Source organism: Vairimorpha necatrix, chromosome 11, assembly GCF_036630325.1.
Source record: "Vairimorpha necatrix chromosome 11, complete sequence".
NCBI classification, from domain to species: Eukaryota; Fungi; Microsporidia; family Nosematidae; genus Vairimorpha; species Vairimorpha necatrix.
This window is the reverse complement of record NC_088826.1, coordinates 713,495-733,583: the sequence shown is the minus strand read 5'-3', so window position 1 is coordinate 733,583 and position 20,089 is coordinate 713,495. Positions and strand designations below refer to the sequence as shown.

Genomic DNA, 20,089 nt, shown 5'->3' with positions numbered 1-20,089 from the left:
TAATTGTATTGATAAATCATGTATTCGTGTATTGCTGGCTTATATTAATTTCGCTTTATATTTTGTAATTGATGATAACACATGTTCTGACAGATGTTATTATTCTTTTATTTTGGATATTGCAAAATATTATTATTTTTGAAGTATAATATTGAAATTTGTGAACTTTGTATTCGATTTTTAGCAGAAGAAGTTTATTTTAAACATCAAATGGTTCTCTCTAAAGATTTAGAATTATTATCGAAAATTTATACAGATGGTTGTTCTTTATATGAAGTTATGAAAGATTTTCCCGACAATAGCGTTTCTTTGGATGATCTTGATGTGCTAGATCGGAAAAATAAGAAAATTAGCATGTGCGATCAATAATAAAGAATTTTACAATGAATTTATTAATTGTATAGAGTATCATAAATGTTTCTTTGATTTAAGATACCACCAGAAATTTTTTCTTAATAAACTTTCTCGTCATTTTCAGCAAGAACATCTTACTTGGGAACATACGCAAATATTTCAATCTAAATCCTAAAATATTTGTGCGAGATTAGAATTTTTTAATAAGAAGGATGAAGAAATATATTATTAGAGGGAAATGTTTCTAAACACTTAGACGAATGGCATTATATAGGACCTTCAGATATCAATACTGAAAATACCAATACAAATCAGGGACCCGATCAAAATTTGACGAATGAAGATAATCCAAAAAATATAGTTGCCACGAAAGAAACAGAAAGAGAAAAAACACTGTCGTCTCAAAGGAAAACAAACATACTGTTGATAAAAAACTCGATCCGACTCTTTTATTAAAGATTTCGAGAATGTGGGCTAAAGAATATACAAGAGGCCAAAATATTTGTTTTATGACAATGAAAACTAAGTGCTAAACGATAGGTTTTAATGTTTCTTTTTAATTTACGCATCTGCTAAATAGCGGTTTGATTTTATTTTTTTGTATTTTTACTAAAACAATGCCTAAATTTTATGGTATAAAACCAAAAACAAATACTAATTTTTGTACAACATAGTGTCTATATCAACATACATGGATTAAATTTACTATATTATTTTATACAATCCGTTTTATAATCGTAAATTATGCCTTTTTCCACCTTTAAATATTCTATAGTTTTTTTTAATGAAGTACAACTTTTACTATTGTATCGTTAATATTTTTTCGACATGTTTTCCTTAAGAAGATCAGCCGCAAAAGTATTAGAAGATTTAAGATATTTAAATTATAGAAAATCATATACCTCGAGGATTGTTGGCCTTTCGAAAAATACACCATGTTATGATACACAAAATGGATACATAAAATTTACAGGGAAATTACAGACTGCAAGGATGTTTTATATTGTTTAATACTTTTTTACTTTTATCTTTATAGTACAAGCATTGTTGGTTTATTCAAAAAAATGCTCTTAGAAGTTAGATAGGATCTACGTGAGATGGCCAAATTGGAAATACTATAAAGATAATGTACTTTGAGAATGTGGTTTTTTTTAATAATGCTTTTTATATTAAGAACTTGATAGCCTGCGTGCTTTTTTGCTCGACCGTTGCTCTTGTTTAGCAGGTTTCAATTCAAAACTAATTTACTTAAACGCTGTATGAGTTCAAGTAGTATACTTTTAGAGTTACTTTGTATGAAATAACCAAACAAGTGACATTTTAATAAACAAAAGTTGGTAAGGTATAGTTTTTAGATCTTCTACTATATAGCAGATTTTTGATATCAGCGTGAAGATATACATTCAATAATTATTATAGTGCTAAAAATGACACTAAACTTACGTTCTGTTGAGGTTAAGTAGTGTAAGAATTAAATTTTGAACCTTACATAGATAATGATATTATTACTCGTCGATAATAGTTGTATAAATGCTAGATACAAATGTATTTCTTTATGTTCGTGAACACTTTATGTCACAATAAAATATTTATTTAAAAAAAGTGTTTTATGCATCATGATTGGAATAACTATAGCTCACAAGATCTTATATCGTTTGTAAAAGGCTAATGTTTATTTTTTACGCATGATATTCAAAAGCGGAAATGCCACATCCACTTTAATTTAGTACCTATAACATGTTGAGAAGGCCAGTATAAAGGTCATTCTACCCTTTTGACATATAGGAATAGTTATATCTAAATAGATACTTTCTTTTACGAGTATCTTCATGGAAAAATGGCAATTATAAGTATCAGGCGAGATTCTGGGTTTGATGACTTTTCTTAATCCAAAGTCATGCAAAAAAAACAAAAAAAGTTATCAGTATTGTTAAAGACAATTGTAAGTTAAGGGTTAAATTTATTAAATCTATATTCTTAACATCCCCGCGATAAATTTAGAATTGGGCGATGAAATTATCTACATATTTCTACGCCTACTACTGGGCTCTCAAAATAAAAGTGCATTTTTATGTTAACTGACCATGGGCTGCGCTTTACTCTACCGCGTCTTACAATCCCTTCTAGTATTGGTCTTCGAGGTACTTTCTTTCCCTGTTTTAATACATGTAGTCTATGGGCATGTGATTATTCTTTACACATGTCTTCCCAACAATGAAATCGAATTTTTTCCGTCTATCTCATCCTTCGACTATAACACAGTTTCTTTTTGATTTTCTTCTCTTTTAAAATCTCTCTGGATTTTTGAACACCATTGGTTCAACTATCTTGCCACGATAGCTTTAATGTGAATAGTGGGATTACCACTACACCCAATCTCGACAACTCTTATGCCAGATCTTATTACAGTCAATACTTTTCTCCATAGCTCTTTATAGCTACTTTACGTCTTCACCTATCCGGGTCTTCGACTGATGCAAGCCATCACCTTCTCTTCTGTTAGAAAACCAACCATCCCCATTCTAACCTAGACTGCATTTTTTTTTACGTATCATGCTTCGACGGAACTTACGACCTCTTCTTTTGTTTTTGTTTGGGTTCAATAATTTTATTCTCCACCATATTAAACAATTGTAAGTTAAGAAATTTATTAAATCTATATTCTCAACAAGTATTGATAGATGTCAGGGAATTATCAGCAGAATATAATAAATACGTATAAATGAACCCCTGATGTTTTATGATTTTTTCTTCGAATATTAACGAAGATTTACAGCAATGAAGAGTGCTCTTAAATATGATATTAAAATCTCTTATTTTTTACATTTCCATTACATACAATCTTTTTTGTTCTTTGTATACTAAATTGAAATAAAAAAAATATATTTAATCCTTAACTATTATCTAAATCATGTCGATAAAATTTATAATATTATCATCTATTATAACCTATTTTTTCTTGTACGTATATTATATTAAAGTTAAGTAAAAATATACAAGTCAAAAAACGTACAAAAATCAAGAAAGTATTTAGAACTATATGGCATTGTTTACCCCATGTCGTTTCTTAGAATACATAGGGAATTTGTTTGTTTAATGAATGCCATCCAATTTCTTATTGATAATTCTAAATAGGTTTGTAAATGTATTATATTCTTTAAAATATTCATCCAATTTTTTTTATATCTGTTTAAAGCACTAAAAAAATTATACTAACTATCTCATGATAATATTTAGTTACAAATTTGTTTTCTGGTAAACAATTGCTTCTAAATTAAGTTGATTTTAGGTAATATGAATTACAGACAGATAATAAAGACATTAGCCTTTGTCTAATAATGAAATTTCTAGTTTTCATGACTTTCAATTTTTTTAATATAAAATTATTTTTAGGAGAAATTGTCAATATGGATTGTTTTCATTGATTAATTTTAAATGGTTATTAATCTAGATCTCCTAGTGTAGTTGTTAATTTTTTATTTATATGACATGCTGGTCTTACAATAACGTGTTTTTTGTTTTTAATAAAACCAATGTTTAAATCGCATTTATAGTAAAAAAAAATAGTAAAATACCCTCACTAAAATACCCCAATGAATCTTTTTTATCTTTTGTGTCTTGGAATGAGAGGAAATACAATTAATAAAAAGAAAAATCACAAAGAAAACAATAGAATTAATCGAATAATCGATCAAACGAGTACACAAGAATTTCCTCAATATAATCTCCAGCTAATAATTCGTCGCCTTGGTGATAAAACATTAAGTAATCATATATATATAAATCAAGATAATAGGGATTTAGACAATCAACAACGAGATGTAGAAAGAGGTAGAGAAATGCAATTAATGATAGATTATTATATGAACACACTGAATGGATGAACATAATAAATTAAGTATAATATACAAAGTTTTTAAAGTAAACATCATTTTTATAACAGAATTTCAATAATATGCTTGTTTAATGTGTATATAAAATTTAAGAATATGGTCAACAAATGTTACAAATATTACTAAAATCATATCACATTTTTTGTTTGTCATATTTGAAAATAAAAAATTGACACAATGTTCCAAATGAATAATAATTTTTTTGATCGCTTATCTATCACAAAAAATTGATGTTTTCTATTGATTTTGAAGATTCTAAAAAAATTATAGAATAATTTATAACAAAACAACCCTCGTGTCGCAAACAAGTTAAATTATAGTAGATAATTGCATTAACAAGTCTGCTTTTAACCTCTCTCATTTATAAAAAGATGCTTTTTTTAATGTCTGTTTCTTAAGTTATTAATAATAAGTTTCTTATAACATAGTCTTTTTGTTAAATAAAATTATCTTGAGTTTACATTTTTTCTAAACCATGGTGGAGAAATAAACTTTGAAGTTAAAAAATTATTGTATGCTATTTTTGATCTGTGGATGTAAAACATATGTTGATTGGTGTGGTTGATTAACAGATTAGTACATTAATTTAGGTGGAAAATCAGAATCAAAAAATAAAAGGAAGACTTATGTGCGTGTTAGTAATAATATAAAAACATTAATTGAAATATATCTTATACAGAAGCAGAAAAAATGTGATATACAAAAATGTTAATAACTATTTTACAATACGGTAAACAGCGAGACTGAAAGTATTGCAAAAGTTTAAATTTCTGTCTGCGGCGAAGAATAGTAAATAAATGAAAACACAGGATTTATAAAGACAGATCGCTTTTGTGATTCCGCTTATCCATTTGCTTGAGTTCATTAACGAATTAAAATTAGTATGGTGCAAAATTTTATTAGCTTCCAGCATTTTTACCTTGTTGGTTGGATTATCGATGTAGTGTATATAATTGAATAAATATAAAAAAAATTATTATAGCTTTTTTGTTATGTTTTCTTTGGTTTATTCCACTTCCGCGCATTCTATCTTGTCACCCCCTTCTAGTTACCTATACTATGTTCTTGGTTCCAGATCCCCCTCGGGGTCTCTGCCGATGTTCAAAGGCTTGAATAAATATAAATTTTTATACCTTTAATCATATATTAATTAGTAATAAAAATCTGAAAATTGGCCGTATAAACGCTTTCGAAATTTATTACACACCAGCTTTTAGGTCCTATATTAATTGTTTACCTTTTTGTCGATGTCTCATCAACTAAAGATATAGTTCGGACGATGAACAAAGCGGCGATCTTTACATTACTATACTAAAAGATAAAAATCTATGAGTTTTTTTGGAATCTTTCTGCAAAAATTCTCTGATATGATAGGTTGGTATGGGAATTTTTTTTATATTTATTCTTTTCTTTACTATACGTAAAAATTTTCACTTCACTTATTGTGTAGAAATTAAAACATAAAACTTTGGAGAAAAAATCCAGCTTTTAAGGGATTATCAATGTGCCTGTGGCTTTTTATGATATGGAGCATACTTAAAAATTGTTTAAAAGGCATCTTTCTTTATTATATAAATTGCCCCGAAGAACGAAGAAAAAAAAATTGTTATGAGTTATTGAATAACGATTTTACGATTTAATGTTTTTTATAGCTGGCCATATTAACCAGGATTTTAGTATTTTTTAGATGAATATTATAGCATTGTAGTCATAATAATATATACATGGTACTTATTACACATTTTTTGTTATCTAGGAAGACTAAATACGTTTTTTCATCGTTGGTATTATTTTTTTTCAGTTTTTTTGCGGATAAGCTTGTTTATGTTTTGTGTATTGAATCTCATTTATGGTTTTTTGTTCGCAGGTAACATGTACTAGTATTCGTAAACATACAAAAAGAAGCTTGATAATGTGCTAATACAATTTTGAGTTATGAAAATGTCTAATTTAGTTAGAATGTAAAATTTTTGTATTTTGCCTACATATGCTATTAAAGGCTTTTTTAGTTACAGAAAATGCCAACAACACTTATTGTGTAAAGGCTTGTATAATTGTAAGAATTATGCAACGAAAAGATACTTATTGTAGAAGACATATAATTACGAGTATTATTGAAAGAGACATTACAATAAAAAATGATGTGCGGGAATACTGTGAGTGACAACCCCCAATATTAATGATATTGTCTCAAAAATCACACAGAAATGACAAGATAGCTCGATACACAAGTTAGAATTTATAAAAACTCAGCATTCTGCATCATGCCGTCTCTATGTTCTAATTTTGATCTTATTATGAAGTCGTTAATCGTACTGATGGTTAGATGAAGGATATGTACTGCACAACGATTAAACCTGGGCTAAAGTGCAACATAGGAATATTTTTTGAACTAGGGTTTTTTTTGCCCCTTTTTTTTTGAAAAATAAAGGAAGAAAATAAACACAAAAAACCTAGTTCAAAAAATATTCCTATAGTGCACTTTGGTCTAAACCTGTAATCGTTTGAGTTCTTAAAATATTAAATCGATAAAACGTGAAGAAAAAAGGCATGTTACTTCTTAAGTTTTTGTTTGCACAGTACAAGTAATATGAAACTATAGAAATAGTCAATTTATTGATCTACAATAAATGTCTTGTAAGTATATAATTTTATCATTAATTCATAAGAGTATATCGGGAAATTAAAAATTATGAGATTTATAATTGTCCTAAAAGCAAGTACATTGATAAACAGTTGATCTTAAATTATTGCGATGTAGATAATTTAAATAAACAATGTCAAACGTTTGCGTTTGCACGGAAAATTTTACTTAATTTTGTTATTGTTCTATAGATTGTAACTTAAAAAAATTTAGCATATAATTTTAACCATTAAAAAAAATATTAGGAATTTTTTATATATTAATCACATTATAATACCCACATGACTGACAATATTGCTAAAATAATGAAGACAAAATTAAAATTCATAAAATACCTATTTACTTGTTGACAATTGCAGCAATTAAATGTTCAAAGAAGCATAATAAATCATAAAAATGTTACTTACAACATTATTAAAAATGGAAACATAAAGAAAGTATTTAAATCTAAAAATTGTCACGATATACAATAATAATTAAATCGACGGCTTTGTGACCAGCAAAAAAGCTTTATAATTGTAAAAAATATTTATGATATAAATTCCTCCGTATAACACGTTAATTACTTTTTTATTAATATCTTTTCACGAGTCTTGCCCACACCTAAGGCAGAAAATAGTGTTTAATTTACTTTCTACTGTCTTATATCAACTAGTAATGATCATCTTTCGTCGCCTTAAATTTTGTTGTATAAATAAAAATTTTAATTGAAAAGAAATATTAAAAATAATGTGAGATGTAACAAATATAATCCAAGAAAAAATAAATTTGCAAATTTTAGTGTGGTAATTAAAATTAAAATACCTATTGCATTCGGATTGAAAAAAATATCGTTACATATCATCGACATAGCAATAGGTCTGCAAATTACTAGATGGTTTCATGTTTAGACAGTATCGATGTTTTTATGTTGTGCTATTTATAAATAATAATCAAATACTGCTCTTCTTTTTTTGCAAATAATAGGTAAAAAGAATTCTATATGAGAAATACGAGGAGTTAGGTATGATCGTTATACAACTGGTACTGTAAGATTCTTACTAAAAAAACCCATCCAAAAATTTAGGGAGCAATAGCCATTATGTATTGCGGCTTTGGTATCAGGATAATTTATTTCGATCTATACCTCAAATCGCATCTAGAGCGATTCCACGCGAATATACCAAAGGACATGGTCTAAACATATAGGAGAAATATTATTGTATTAAAATCAAGTATTTACTATTATCTGCGTCTCTAAATCGAATATACAAAAATATTGTTTTAATAAGTTGAAGAGAGTCTTCATAGTATTAGCTTAAAGGTCAATAATATTATCTATTTCCAACGCGTGGTCTTACTTCATATTCCGTCCAAATATTTATTGGGCTGTGTTGATAACTGGCTTCTCATTCCTATCAATCGCCGTGATCTGGAATCCTGTAAATATGTTCAATACGCTTTCTATTGCTCTAGTTGTCTAGTTTTTTCATTTGTTTGGAATCCCACCCAATAATGTGCTGGCCGTGAGCCCAACTACGCTGTACCAGAATATTGTTTGGATATACATAGCTCAAAAAGACGATATTGTTTTGGTCTTAAGCTCCGTTTCTACACTAGATGCTTTATATACTTATGGCTGGATGCACACAAGTTTCATTAGATCAATTTTCCTATTGTCGTAAAGATTTTCATAATCTGTGTTTTCCCAATGCATCATAAAAATAAAAAAATCTTGCCTCTGGGATTCGAACCAGAAACGTACGCCAAAGAATTTTGCCTTTTTTCACTAGGATGTTGGAATTTGTGAAAACTGAAATTGCTTTCTAAAAGCTACTATCGACCTTTATTGTAAAACAGGATGCAAATTAAAAATAAATCTACAATGAATAATTAGATGATGTCTAAATCAAGTAAATTTAATTTCTTAGTTTTAATAAATTTCATTTGAAATTTCGTTTAATATTTAAAATGCTTATTGAAAAAAGAAAAATTCGTTATTTATATAAGAAGAATTTTCTAAGCCCCTCTAAATGGGAAAAGTTATTAAAGAAATTACTTTTGATGTTTTAAAATCTACAGAAGTAGATTTGAAAAAAACTGTAACAGAGAAAAAAAGAAGAAGAAGTAAATTGGACGAATATGATTATGAAGACGACTTTATAGAAGCATTTGAAGGCGAAAATGAACAAGTAGAACTTGAATGTTCACTAAATAACTTTTTTGTATTCCAAGGCCCTCTTCCTTATTCAACTAGAAAAGTTATAAATTTTTTTAAAACCAAGCCAAATTTTTCTACAGAAAATGATAATGAAATAAAAACATTTGAAGAGTCACTTTACAATGTAAGAAGAAAAAGAAAAGCAAGCGATACGAAATTACCACCAAAAACTGAAATTATTGAGCCTGATATAATACTTAAAAAACGAACTCGTCCCGTTAAAGAATATTTATATAAAGATCCAATTATCACTTATTTATACGGCAAGTTTATAAAATTTCATGAAAGATATAAAGAAATAGAAACTAATGAAAAAATATGGTGTGTTATATCGAATTACATACTTTATAAAGGAAACGAAGAACTGTACGAGAAAAACATGAAAATATATATAAAAGAAAAAATTACACGGAAATTTGAAGGAAATGACTCAAAAATCAAATCTCAAGAAGATATTTTAAAAAACAATAATCTTTCTAATTCTCATATACAATCATCAACAATTCATTTATCTACGCCGCCTATTGACGCTCATCTTTACTCTTGTGTTTCAGAATTTTTTACTGACCAAGAAATACAAATATTTGTTTCTAATCTAATTGAAAAAATAGACAGTGCTTGCATAAAAATAACTGTCTTCGTTGGAGAGGAAAAAAGATATCTATTACATCCTCGTAAATTTTTGGGATTTTCAGAATTATCTTTTAAAACAGACTGCATAATTTATTTCACTAATTATGTGGTAAAACACTACGCCAGCGATACAAGAAACGATATAATGTATTATTACCAAGAAGCTAAGAAGAGCATTACGGATGCCATTTTAGAGTGTAATAACAAAGTCAAGCTTATGTATTATATAAATCAACATTATAAAAGCCTGATTGATAGTAATAATTATGAAAATTGATGAATTAAATTATTTTATTATTGTGTTTTTAGTTATATCCCGTAGAAAACCAACGCTGGCACATTCAATACTAAATAAAAAAAATCAACTAAAGCTTAAAAAATACATTAAAAATAAAAATAAAATTGTTTATTGTAAAAAGACAGAATCAGCAAAACGAAGAAAAGCCACTAAGCCACCAAAAACTCCACCAATAAGAAAAACATCAATAATCGCGTTTACACGCCAGCATACCTTAACGGCCTCGCTTGTAGGAGAAAAGTTTGTCCGCATAGGATACATCCTTAGTCATAATATGACTAGAGACCCACTTTCATGGGTCTGATGAAAAACGAAAACGCCTGGCTCAATACACCATTTAAGAACACGACTCAGTTCAGCTGAACAATACAGCATCAGTATCATGCCCGGCCTCTCCCAGGTCAAATATAATTAAATATAAGTCTTTTTGTTAATAATATAACACTTCTTTCTTCTAATTCTAGATTTTCATTTTTTTTAATTAAGCTATATTAATTATTTTGTTTCGTTATCTCCTTCAGTTTGTTATTAAATATAATTCTTCTAGAGACAACCATTCTATCTAAGAACTCTATAGTGCAACAAAGTTCTTTTATCTTATCTGGGTTATTTTTTAGTCCGATTTTATTACCAAGGAGTTGCTTGGTTTTATCTCGGATATTTGTTTTTGAACAAGTCAGTAGGGGCAGTTTATTTTCAAAGGATGTTCTAATGTCAGTTAAACAGACGCACTCTAACAGAAAATGTTCTAAATTTTCTTGTGGTCCATCACACAGAAAGCATTTATTTCTATAACTCATAGATATTCTTTTTGAATTGGCTATTGCTGAGGATTACTTTACTAGATTACATCTCAATCTAGCATATGTTCTAATTTTCCTATTATTTATTTTGTTCATGACATATTTTATTTGTGAATTTCTTATGTCATATTGGTTTGCTATTGATGCAGCTAAAGAAGTATTTAGAGTTCTTCGACTTCTTAGTACATCAATTATTTTTGTAGTGATAAATCTACTATCAGTTGATTCATAATCGTTGCCGACAAATCGTTTTAACCATCTTTGTGTTCTTGAACACCAGGTAGTTTTTCTTTCTTTCGGATTGATTGAGATTATATCCGATATGATTGTCTTATTGTGTTTCCACTTGTTGTATGCTCTAAATCTACTTAAAGCTGCTTGTATATGAATTCGTTCGATATTGAACTCGTCCATTACTCTATCTAGTGGAACTAATACTCTTTTGAATATCATTCTGATAGATTTTTTAAGATCCTGTTAATCTTACCTGCTCTTGTACTTGACATTCCCCACAATTCACTGCCATACATTAGTGTGGGTACTAGTACACATTTTATTAAGATCGCCTTGAAGTAGAGATTGATGCTGCTATTCATCAACTTGGGCATCAAGGCGTCCAAGGCTTTCTTGCCACGCATTGCTGCGTCTTTGACCAAGTGTTCTTCTAGCGTGTTTCTTTTAATTAAGACACCTAGATATCTGTATTCAGTGACTTCCTCAATCACACCAAAGTCTGTACTGAGAGAATACAAACTTCGGAATTCTTGTATGTTAGAATGAGCAGCCCATTCTAATACTCCGCTTTTTGAGCAGTTAATCTTCATTCTGTTATTAACTGCCCAATTAGAAATTCTATTGATCTTATTATTAAGATCATCAATGTTGTTTCCGAAGACAACAATATCATCTGCGAACATCAGTCCCGGAACTCTCGTATTTGATCTTGGGATCAAAACACCATTTATGCCGTCAAAAATATCATTGATGAATATATTGAACAGCATTGGAGAACAAGGGCACCCTTGTCTCACTCCTTTTCTGTAGCTATAGCCACTCGACGTGTCACCACCAATTTTCACACGCATGGTGGTATATTTATAAATATCCTTTATTGTAATGATTAAATACAATGGGATATTAAGTTTTGTAAGCTTCTCAAATAATAAGTCATGACTTACATTATCATAAGCTTTTTCAAAGTCAATGAAACACATTATTGTGTTCAGGCCTCTGAATTCTCTTCTTCTCACTATTTCTAGTAGAGATGTAATCTGATTCATACACTCTTCACCTGCTCGGAATCCTGCTTGGTATCTAGAGAGTATATCTTGTTCTTCGACAAATTGAGTTAACCTGTCATTTATTATCTTGAGATAGATCTTACTAATTGTGTTAATTAAGGAGATTCCCCATATAATTATTCAGATCTGTCTCATTTCCTTTTTTGTGGGGGCAAATCATGTTTGCCATGCTCCAGTATTCAGGAGGACTATTTCCACAAATATATTTATTAAATTCATTTAGCATGAATTTAAAGAATTTATCTTTTACTGCTCTAGTCAGTAAGTGTTTGTATAGCTCGGTTGGAATCTCATCAGGACCGGCTGCTTTGTTATTTCCGCATTTCTTCAGTGCGGATAAAAATTCTTCATCTGTTATCTCTAGAGGAAGATCAACAAGATCTACTTTATCATAGGCATTGACATCTATATCATTCTCTGACGCCAATTCGCGTAAAATTTATTCGCTATTTCTAGCTTCTTTGCTCGACAAGTCTGAAGTATCTTATTGTGGTCAATTAGAGCCACTTGATCCAAACGAATGGAAACACTTCTATTTTTCAGCCATTGCCAGAATTCTCGGGATCTGTTACTTTTAAAGAGCTTTATTCCTCATAAAGCCCAAAGTTTCGATCTATCTTTGCGAATCAACTTTTTAGTTTCGTCTACTCTCTTTTTGAGATATTCGAATCTAATTGAGTTGATTTCATTGTAATTTTTCATAACAGCTCTTGCTGCTAGACGTTTTTCTTTGAAGACTTTTAAATATCTCCATCTCATTGTAAGTCCAGTATGGACACTTCTCTTTTTGTAAATCTTCAAAGATGTACAAACTTTTTGAATAATCTCAGGGAGATTATTCATGTTTAATTGTTGATTACACAACTTCTTTTTAAGCTTTTTAATCACTTTTGGATTTTCCAGCATCTTCTTATCATAAACTAGTTGATCTGAGATCTTATCAACGGCAAGTTTAATTTTTCTTTTGAGCACTAAGTGATCACTTAATACCCAAGACTTGGATATAATGATCTTCTCATTATCATTACTTTTTAGTCGAAAGATGGTATCAATTTTTCTCTTAGATCTTTTACCATCTTTGAGAATCCTTGTACCATCGTTGCTGTTATATTTTATTGTAACTGGCAAACCAACTACATTTAGTTTTTTCTTGAGACTAGAACTCTGCATGTTCATATCTCCCATCACTATGATCTCACTATAGTTATTTCTGAATTTCTCTTTTTCTAAGAGAAATAATAATCTGGCCAAGACTTCTCTCTTGAGATCCTTGTCTTGTGGTATGTAGACATTCAAGATCAAATACTTAATCCAATTGCCTGCTGATCTAAACTCAACCACTGTTTGCAGAATGTTTGAGTCAGTTCCCTTTTTGCTACATCTAATTGCCCCATTATTTCTCACCAGAGTTATTAATCCTGGTTTATTTTTCCCACCACTAGGTGTTTCAACTGTAGTGTATTTTTCAAGTTTCAAAGGTCTTGTAGATTGTCTCCAAGTTTCTTGTAAACACATAATTTCTGGTTTCTCCTTCTTAAGAAGCCACTCGAGTTCTTCTCTCTTGTTAGAGAGATGGTTAATGTATAGACTTAAGAGTTTTATGTTCTCTTTGGTCTTTTTATTTACTTTACTAGATTTCTCTAGTTCTTTTCTATTATCATTTAAAACTTTAAAGCCTTTAGCTTTAACTGTCTTAATCAATAAATTTGCGTATAGTTTTTCAACTATTATTTTTGTAAAAGAAGTGTCTCTTCGTCTATACTTTCTTGCTGTAATGATGGAATTCTCCAAAAGGGAGTTCTTCTTACATAAGTCTTTGAGGAGATCTTTCACTCCATAAGGAATTCTTTGTATCTTGACAATACAATATTGTTCTTGTACTTTCTTCCACCACATATTCTTTCTAATAGAAAAATATTTGAGACTATTCAGTCTCCTTGGTGTTTTGAAAGTATTTTTTATTTTATTATATCCAATTGGATTAAAAAAAAATAAAAATAAAATTGTTTATTGTAAAAAAGACAGAATCAGCAAAACGAAGAAAAGCCTCCAAGCCACCAAAAACTCCACTAATAAAGAAAAAATCATCAATAATTGCGTTTACACGCCAGCATACCTTAACGGCCTCGCTTGTAGGAGAAAAGTTTGTTCCCATAGGACACATCCTTAGTCATAATATGACTAGAGACCCACTTTCACGGGTCTAATGAAAAACGAAAACGCCTGGCTCAATACACCATTTAAGAACACGACTCAGTTCAGCGGAACAATACAGCATCAGTATCATGCCCGACCTCTCCCAGGTCAAATATAATTAAATATAAGTCTTTTTGTTAATAATATAACACTTCTTTCTTCTAATTCTAGATTTTCATTTTTTTTAATTAAGCTATATTAATTATTTTGTTTCGTTATCTCCTTCAGTTTGTTATTAATCATAATTCTTCTAGAGACAACCATTCTATCTAAGAACTCTATAGTGCAACAAAGTTCTTTTATCTTATCTGGGTTATTTTTTAGTCCGATTTTATTACCAAGGAGTTGCTTGGTTTTATCTCGGATATTTGTTTTTGAACAAGTCAGTAGAGGCAGTTTATTTTCAAAAGATGATCTAATGTCAGTTAAACAGACGCACTCCAGCAGAAAGTGTTCTAAATTTTCTTGTGGTCCATCACACAAAAAGCATTCGTTTCTATAACTCATAGATATTCTTTTTGAATTGGCTATTGCTGAGGATTACTTTACTAGATTACATCTCAATCTAGCATATGTTCTAATTTTCCTATTATTTATTTTGTTCATGACATATTTTATTTGTGAATTTCTTATGTCATATTGGTTTGCTATTGATGCAGCTAAAGAAGTATTTAGAGTTCTTCGACTTCTTAGTACATCAATTATTTTTGTAGTGATAAATCTACTATCAGTTGATTCATAATCGTTGCCGACAAATCGTTTTAACCATCTTTGTGTTCTTGAACACCAGGTAGTTTTTCTTTCTTTCGGATTGATTGAGATTATATCCGATATGATTGTCTTATTGTGTTTCCACTTGTTGTATGCTCTAAATCTACTTAAAGCTGCTTGTATATGAATTCGTTCGATACTGAACTCGTCCATTACTCTATCTAGTGGAACTAATACTCTTTTGAATATCATTCTGATAGATTTTCTTAAGATCCTGTTAATCTTACCTGCTCTTGTACTTGACATTCCCCACAGTTCACTACCATACATTAGTGTGGGTACTAGTACACATTTGATTAAGATCGCCTTGAAGTAAAGGTTGATGCTATTATTCATCAACTTGGGCATCAAGGCGTCCAAGGCTTTCTTGCCACGCATTGCTGCGTCTTTGACCAAGTGTTCTTCTAGCGTGTTTCTTTTAATTAAGACACCTAGATATCTGTATTCAGTGACTTCCTCAATCACACCAAAGTCTGTACTGAGAGAATACAAACTTCGGAATTCTTGTATTTTAGAATGAGCAGCCCATTCTAATATTCCGCTTTTTGTGCAGTTAATCCTCATTCTGTTATTAACCGCCCAATTAGAAATTCTATTGATCTTATTATTAAGATCATCAATGTTGTTTCCGAAGACAACAATATCATCTGCGAACATCAGTCCCGGAACTCTCGTATTTGATCTTGGGATCAAAACTCCTTCTATGCCGTCAAAAATATCATTGATGAATATATTGAACAGCATTGGAGAACAAGGGCACCCTTGTCTCACTCCTTTTCTGTAGCTATAGCCACTTGACGTGTCACCACCAATTTTCACACGCATGGTGGTATATTTATAAATACCCTTTATTGTATTGATTAAATACAATGGGATATTAAGTTTTGTAAGCTTCTCAAATAATAAGTCATGACTTACATTATCATAAGCTTTTTCAAAGTCAATGAAACACATTATTGTGTTCAGGCCTCTGAATTCTCTTCTTCTCACTATTTCTAGTAGAGATGTAATCTGATTCATACACTCTTCACCTGCTCGGAATCCTGCTTGGTATCTAGAGAGTATATCTTGTTCTTCGACAAATTGAGTTAACCTGTCATTTATTATCTTGAGATAGATCTTACTAATTGTGTTAATTAAGGAGATTCCCCTATAATTATTCAGATCTGTCTCATCTCCTTTTTTGTGAAGGCAAATCATGTTTGCCATGCTCCAGTATTCAGGAGGACTATTTCCACAAATATATTTATTAAATTCATGTAGCATGAATTTAAAGAATTTATCTTCTACTGCTCTAGTCAGTAAGTGTTTGTATAGCTCGGTTGGAATCTCATCAGGACCGGCTGCTTTGTTATTTCCACATTTCTTCAGTGCGGATAGAAATTCTTCATCTGTTATCTCTGGGGGAAGATCAACAAGATCTACTTTATCATAGACATTGACATCTATATCATTCTCTGACGCCAAATCAGCGTAAAATTTATTCGCTATTTCTAGCTTCTTTCTCGGCAAGTCTGAAGAATCTTATTGTGGTCAATTAGAGCCACTTGATCCAAACGAATGGAGACACTTCTATTTTTCAGCCATTGCCAGAATTCTCGGGATCTGTTACTTTTAAAGAGCTTTATTCCTCTTAAAGCCCAAAGTTTCGATCTATCTTTGCGAATCAACTTTTTAGTTTCGTCTACTCTCTTTTTGAGATATTCGAATCTAATTGAGTTGATTTCATTATAATTTTTCATAACAGCTCTTGCTGCTAGACGTTTTTCTTTGAAGACTTTTAAATATCTCCATCTCATTGTAAGTCCAGTATGGCCTCCTCTCTTTTTGTAAATCTTCAAAGATGTACAAACTTTTTGAATAATCTCAGGAAGATTATTCATGTTTAATTGTTGATTACACAACTTCTTTTTAAGCTTTTTAATCACTTTTGGATTTTCCAGCATCTTCTTATCATAAACTAGTTGATCTGAGGTCTTATCAACAGTAAGTTTAATATTTCTTTTGAGCACTAAGTGATCACTTAATACCCAAGACTTGGATATAATGATCTTCTCATTATCATTACTTTTTAGTCGAAAGATGGTATCAATTTTTCTCTTAGATCTTTTACCATCTTTGAGAATCCTTGTACCATCGTTGCTGTTATATTTTATTGTAACTGGCAAACCAACTACCTTTAGTTTTTTCTTGAGACTAGAACTCTGCATATTCATATCTCCCATCACTATGATCTCACTATAGTTATTTCTGAAATTCTCTTTTTCTAAAAGAGAAAATAATCTGGCCAAGGTCTCCCTTTTGAGATCCTTGTTTTGTGGTATGTAGACATTTAAGACTAAATACTTAATCCATTTGCCTGCTGAACTAAACTCAACTACAGTTTGCAGAATGTTTGAGTCGGTTCCTTTTTTGGAACATCTGATCGCTCCATTATTTCTAACCAGAGTTATTAATCCTGGTTTATTTTTTCCACTACTAAGTGTTTCAACTGTAGTGTATTTTTCAAGTTTTAAAGGTCTTGTAGATTGTCTCCAAGTTTCCTGTAAACACATAATTTCTGGTTCCTCCTTCTTTAGAAGCCACTCGAGTTCTTCTCTCTTGTTAGAGAGATGGTTAATGTTTAGACTTAAGAGTTTTATGTTCTCTTTGGTCTTTTTATTTACTTTACTAGATTTCTCTAGTTTTTTTCTATTATCATTTAAAACTTTAAAGCCTTTAGCTTTAACTGTCTTAATCAATAAATTTGCGTATAGTTTTTCAACTATTATTTTTGTAAAAGACGTGTCTCTTCGTCTATACTTTCTTGCTGTAATAATGGAATTCTCCAAAAGAGAGTTCTTCTTACATAAGTCTTTGAGGAGATCTTTCACTCCATAAGGAATTCTTTGTATCTTGACAATACAATATTGTTCTTGTACTTTCTTCCACCACATATTCTTTCTAATAGAAAAATATTTGAGACTATTCAATCTCGTTGTCGTTTGGAAAGTATTTTTAATCTGAGTAAATCCAATTGGATTATGCGTTTTTTTATTTAGAGATTTGAAAATATCACTCTTGTTATAGGAAAATAATTTCCTATAATAACAGGACTTTAACAAAGATACTTTATTCATTGTTAAAGTCCTTAGATTCTCGGGCAGGCTCACCCATCATATTTTCTAAATAAATGAAGGAACCATGGTTTGGCTTTTCTTTATTTAATTCTTTAGTTATGTACCAACATGCTTTTACAAGCGGTACAAAATTTTTATGCGTTCCAGAGAGTCTTTGCAGCTCTCCTAGAACAGTTGTTTTTGTTAAAGACAAAAAGTCGATGAAGAAATTAACTTCATCGCAGATATTAGAACCTCCGAACTTTTCTTTAATCTTGCTTAGTACCTTTTGGCACACGTGTTCTCTAATCATCAGAAGTACTACTTCCGAGTCTTTAAATTGTTTTATAAGTGGTATATCTTTATTTTCCACATCAGCTAAGGCTGCCCAAGCGTCTCTAGATTGAGGTTTCCCTTTCAATCCGAGTCCAGAAGCAAGAGCTAGCCTAAACTTACATTTGGAAATAATTCTACCATCCTTTATAATTTTCATAAGAGCTTCTTCAGTTAGCTCTTTGGCCCAGTTTTTCTTTGGTAAAACTGGCCTTCTTTTTTGTTGACATTTCTCATTTTTTCTGTCCTTCGTTTTTTTTGTAAAATTTATTTTCTGATTTAGTAATCTTCTTTTTTCATGATCTCTTTTAGGAATGATATCTTTTCTCTTTACAGCTTCATGATTAATCTTTTTAGGCACTTTTACATTGCCACTAGTTTCTACTTTAAGTGATTTAAATCTATTAAAGTTGGTTTTATCTGTGGTTTTACCACTTCTGTTTTTCTTCAAGTCTATCTGGACTTTAGGCTTGAATGTGTGTTTGACAGATGTCCATCCGTCTTCGTTTATATGGAAAAGCTTGACTCCATTCTTAGGAGCTTTTCTTTTACCAGCTATAATAGCAGAGATAGTTGACAGATGTCTAACTACTGCTTTTTTGTTGATGGAAGCTATATCTAGCTTACCATCTTTTGGTTTAATATTTTTATTAATTATAATATCTGTAGATGCCTTTGAAACATCTATACATTTTCTTTTGCCATCTTCTGACAATTTATCTTGTTCTTCTACTTTGACAGCAGTGTCGAGATTTATGACAGCAGATGGGAGATTTTTGACATTAATTAAAACATCTTCATTGATGATTTCTAATTTAGAAATATCATTGTTTCCAGTAGCTAACTGAAGGGTTTCGCTACTGGTATCATTTGGAACATCGGAGTTATTATCCTTTTGTTCTACACATTCTTTTGAGTGATTCTCTATCATCATCTCAATTTTATTTTTTGTTGATTCTGTAATTTGATTACTGTCATCCATCAGATTATTTTTTTTCAAATTTTTTAATTTGATATTTTGTTTTTCTAGCTTATCATGGAAGAGCTCCAAATATGTCTGCTGAATCAATACTAATTCAGTAGTGCTAGATATGTATCTTTTAATATCAAGAAGATCTTTGTTATTTTCTTTTTTTGACGTGTCAAAAATATCGTTTTTATTAATTCTTTCTGAAAGAATTTTGATTTTCTTGAGAAAATATTTCATTTCTCCATCATTTTTGAAAGTAACACTTGGGAAACTTTTATTAGCATATACATGCTTAGTTTGTTGTTTTAAATACATTTCTGTATCTAAATTGTTGTTTGGACCACCAAAGTGGTCACTTTTTGCTCTACTGAGCTTGCTCCTGGTTTGTTGCGCTTTACCCTTCATTATCCAATTGGATTATGAGTTTTTTTATTTAGAGATTTAAAAATATCACTTTTGTTATAGGAAAATAATTTCCTATAAAAACAGAACTTTAACAAGGATACTTTATTCATTATTAAAGTCCTTAGATTCTCGGGCAGGCTCACCCATCATATTTTCTAAATAAATGAAATATCCATGGTTTGGCTTTTCT

At 30.2% G+C, this 20,089-nt stretch overlaps 2 protein-coding genes across 2 annotated transcripts; both read left to right on the top strand.

The window, feature by feature from the left end:
* Positions 1 to 3,947: 3,947 nt before the first annotated feature.
* VNE69_11121 (uncharacterized protein) lies at positions 3,948 to 4,238 on the top strand (the record flags this gene model as incomplete). Its single annotated transcript, XM_065475030.1, has 1 exon — positions 3,948 to 4,238. The coding sequence occupies one exon, from the start codon at positions 3,948 to 3,950 to the stop codon at positions 4,236 to 4,238; it is 291 nt and encodes a 96-aa protein (XP_065331102.1).
* A 4,665-nt stretch (positions 4,239 to 8,903) lies between these two features.
* Positions 8,904 to 10,001, top strand: VNE69_11120 (uncharacterized protein; the record flags this gene model as incomplete). The annotated part of the gene is made up of 1 exon (XM_065475029.1): positions 8,904 to 10,001. One exon carries the CDS (start codon positions 8,904 to 8,906, stop codon positions 9,999 to 10,001), a length of 1,098 nt encoding a protein of 365 aa, XP_065331101.1.
* Positions 10,002 to 20,089: the final 10,088 nt, after the last annotated feature.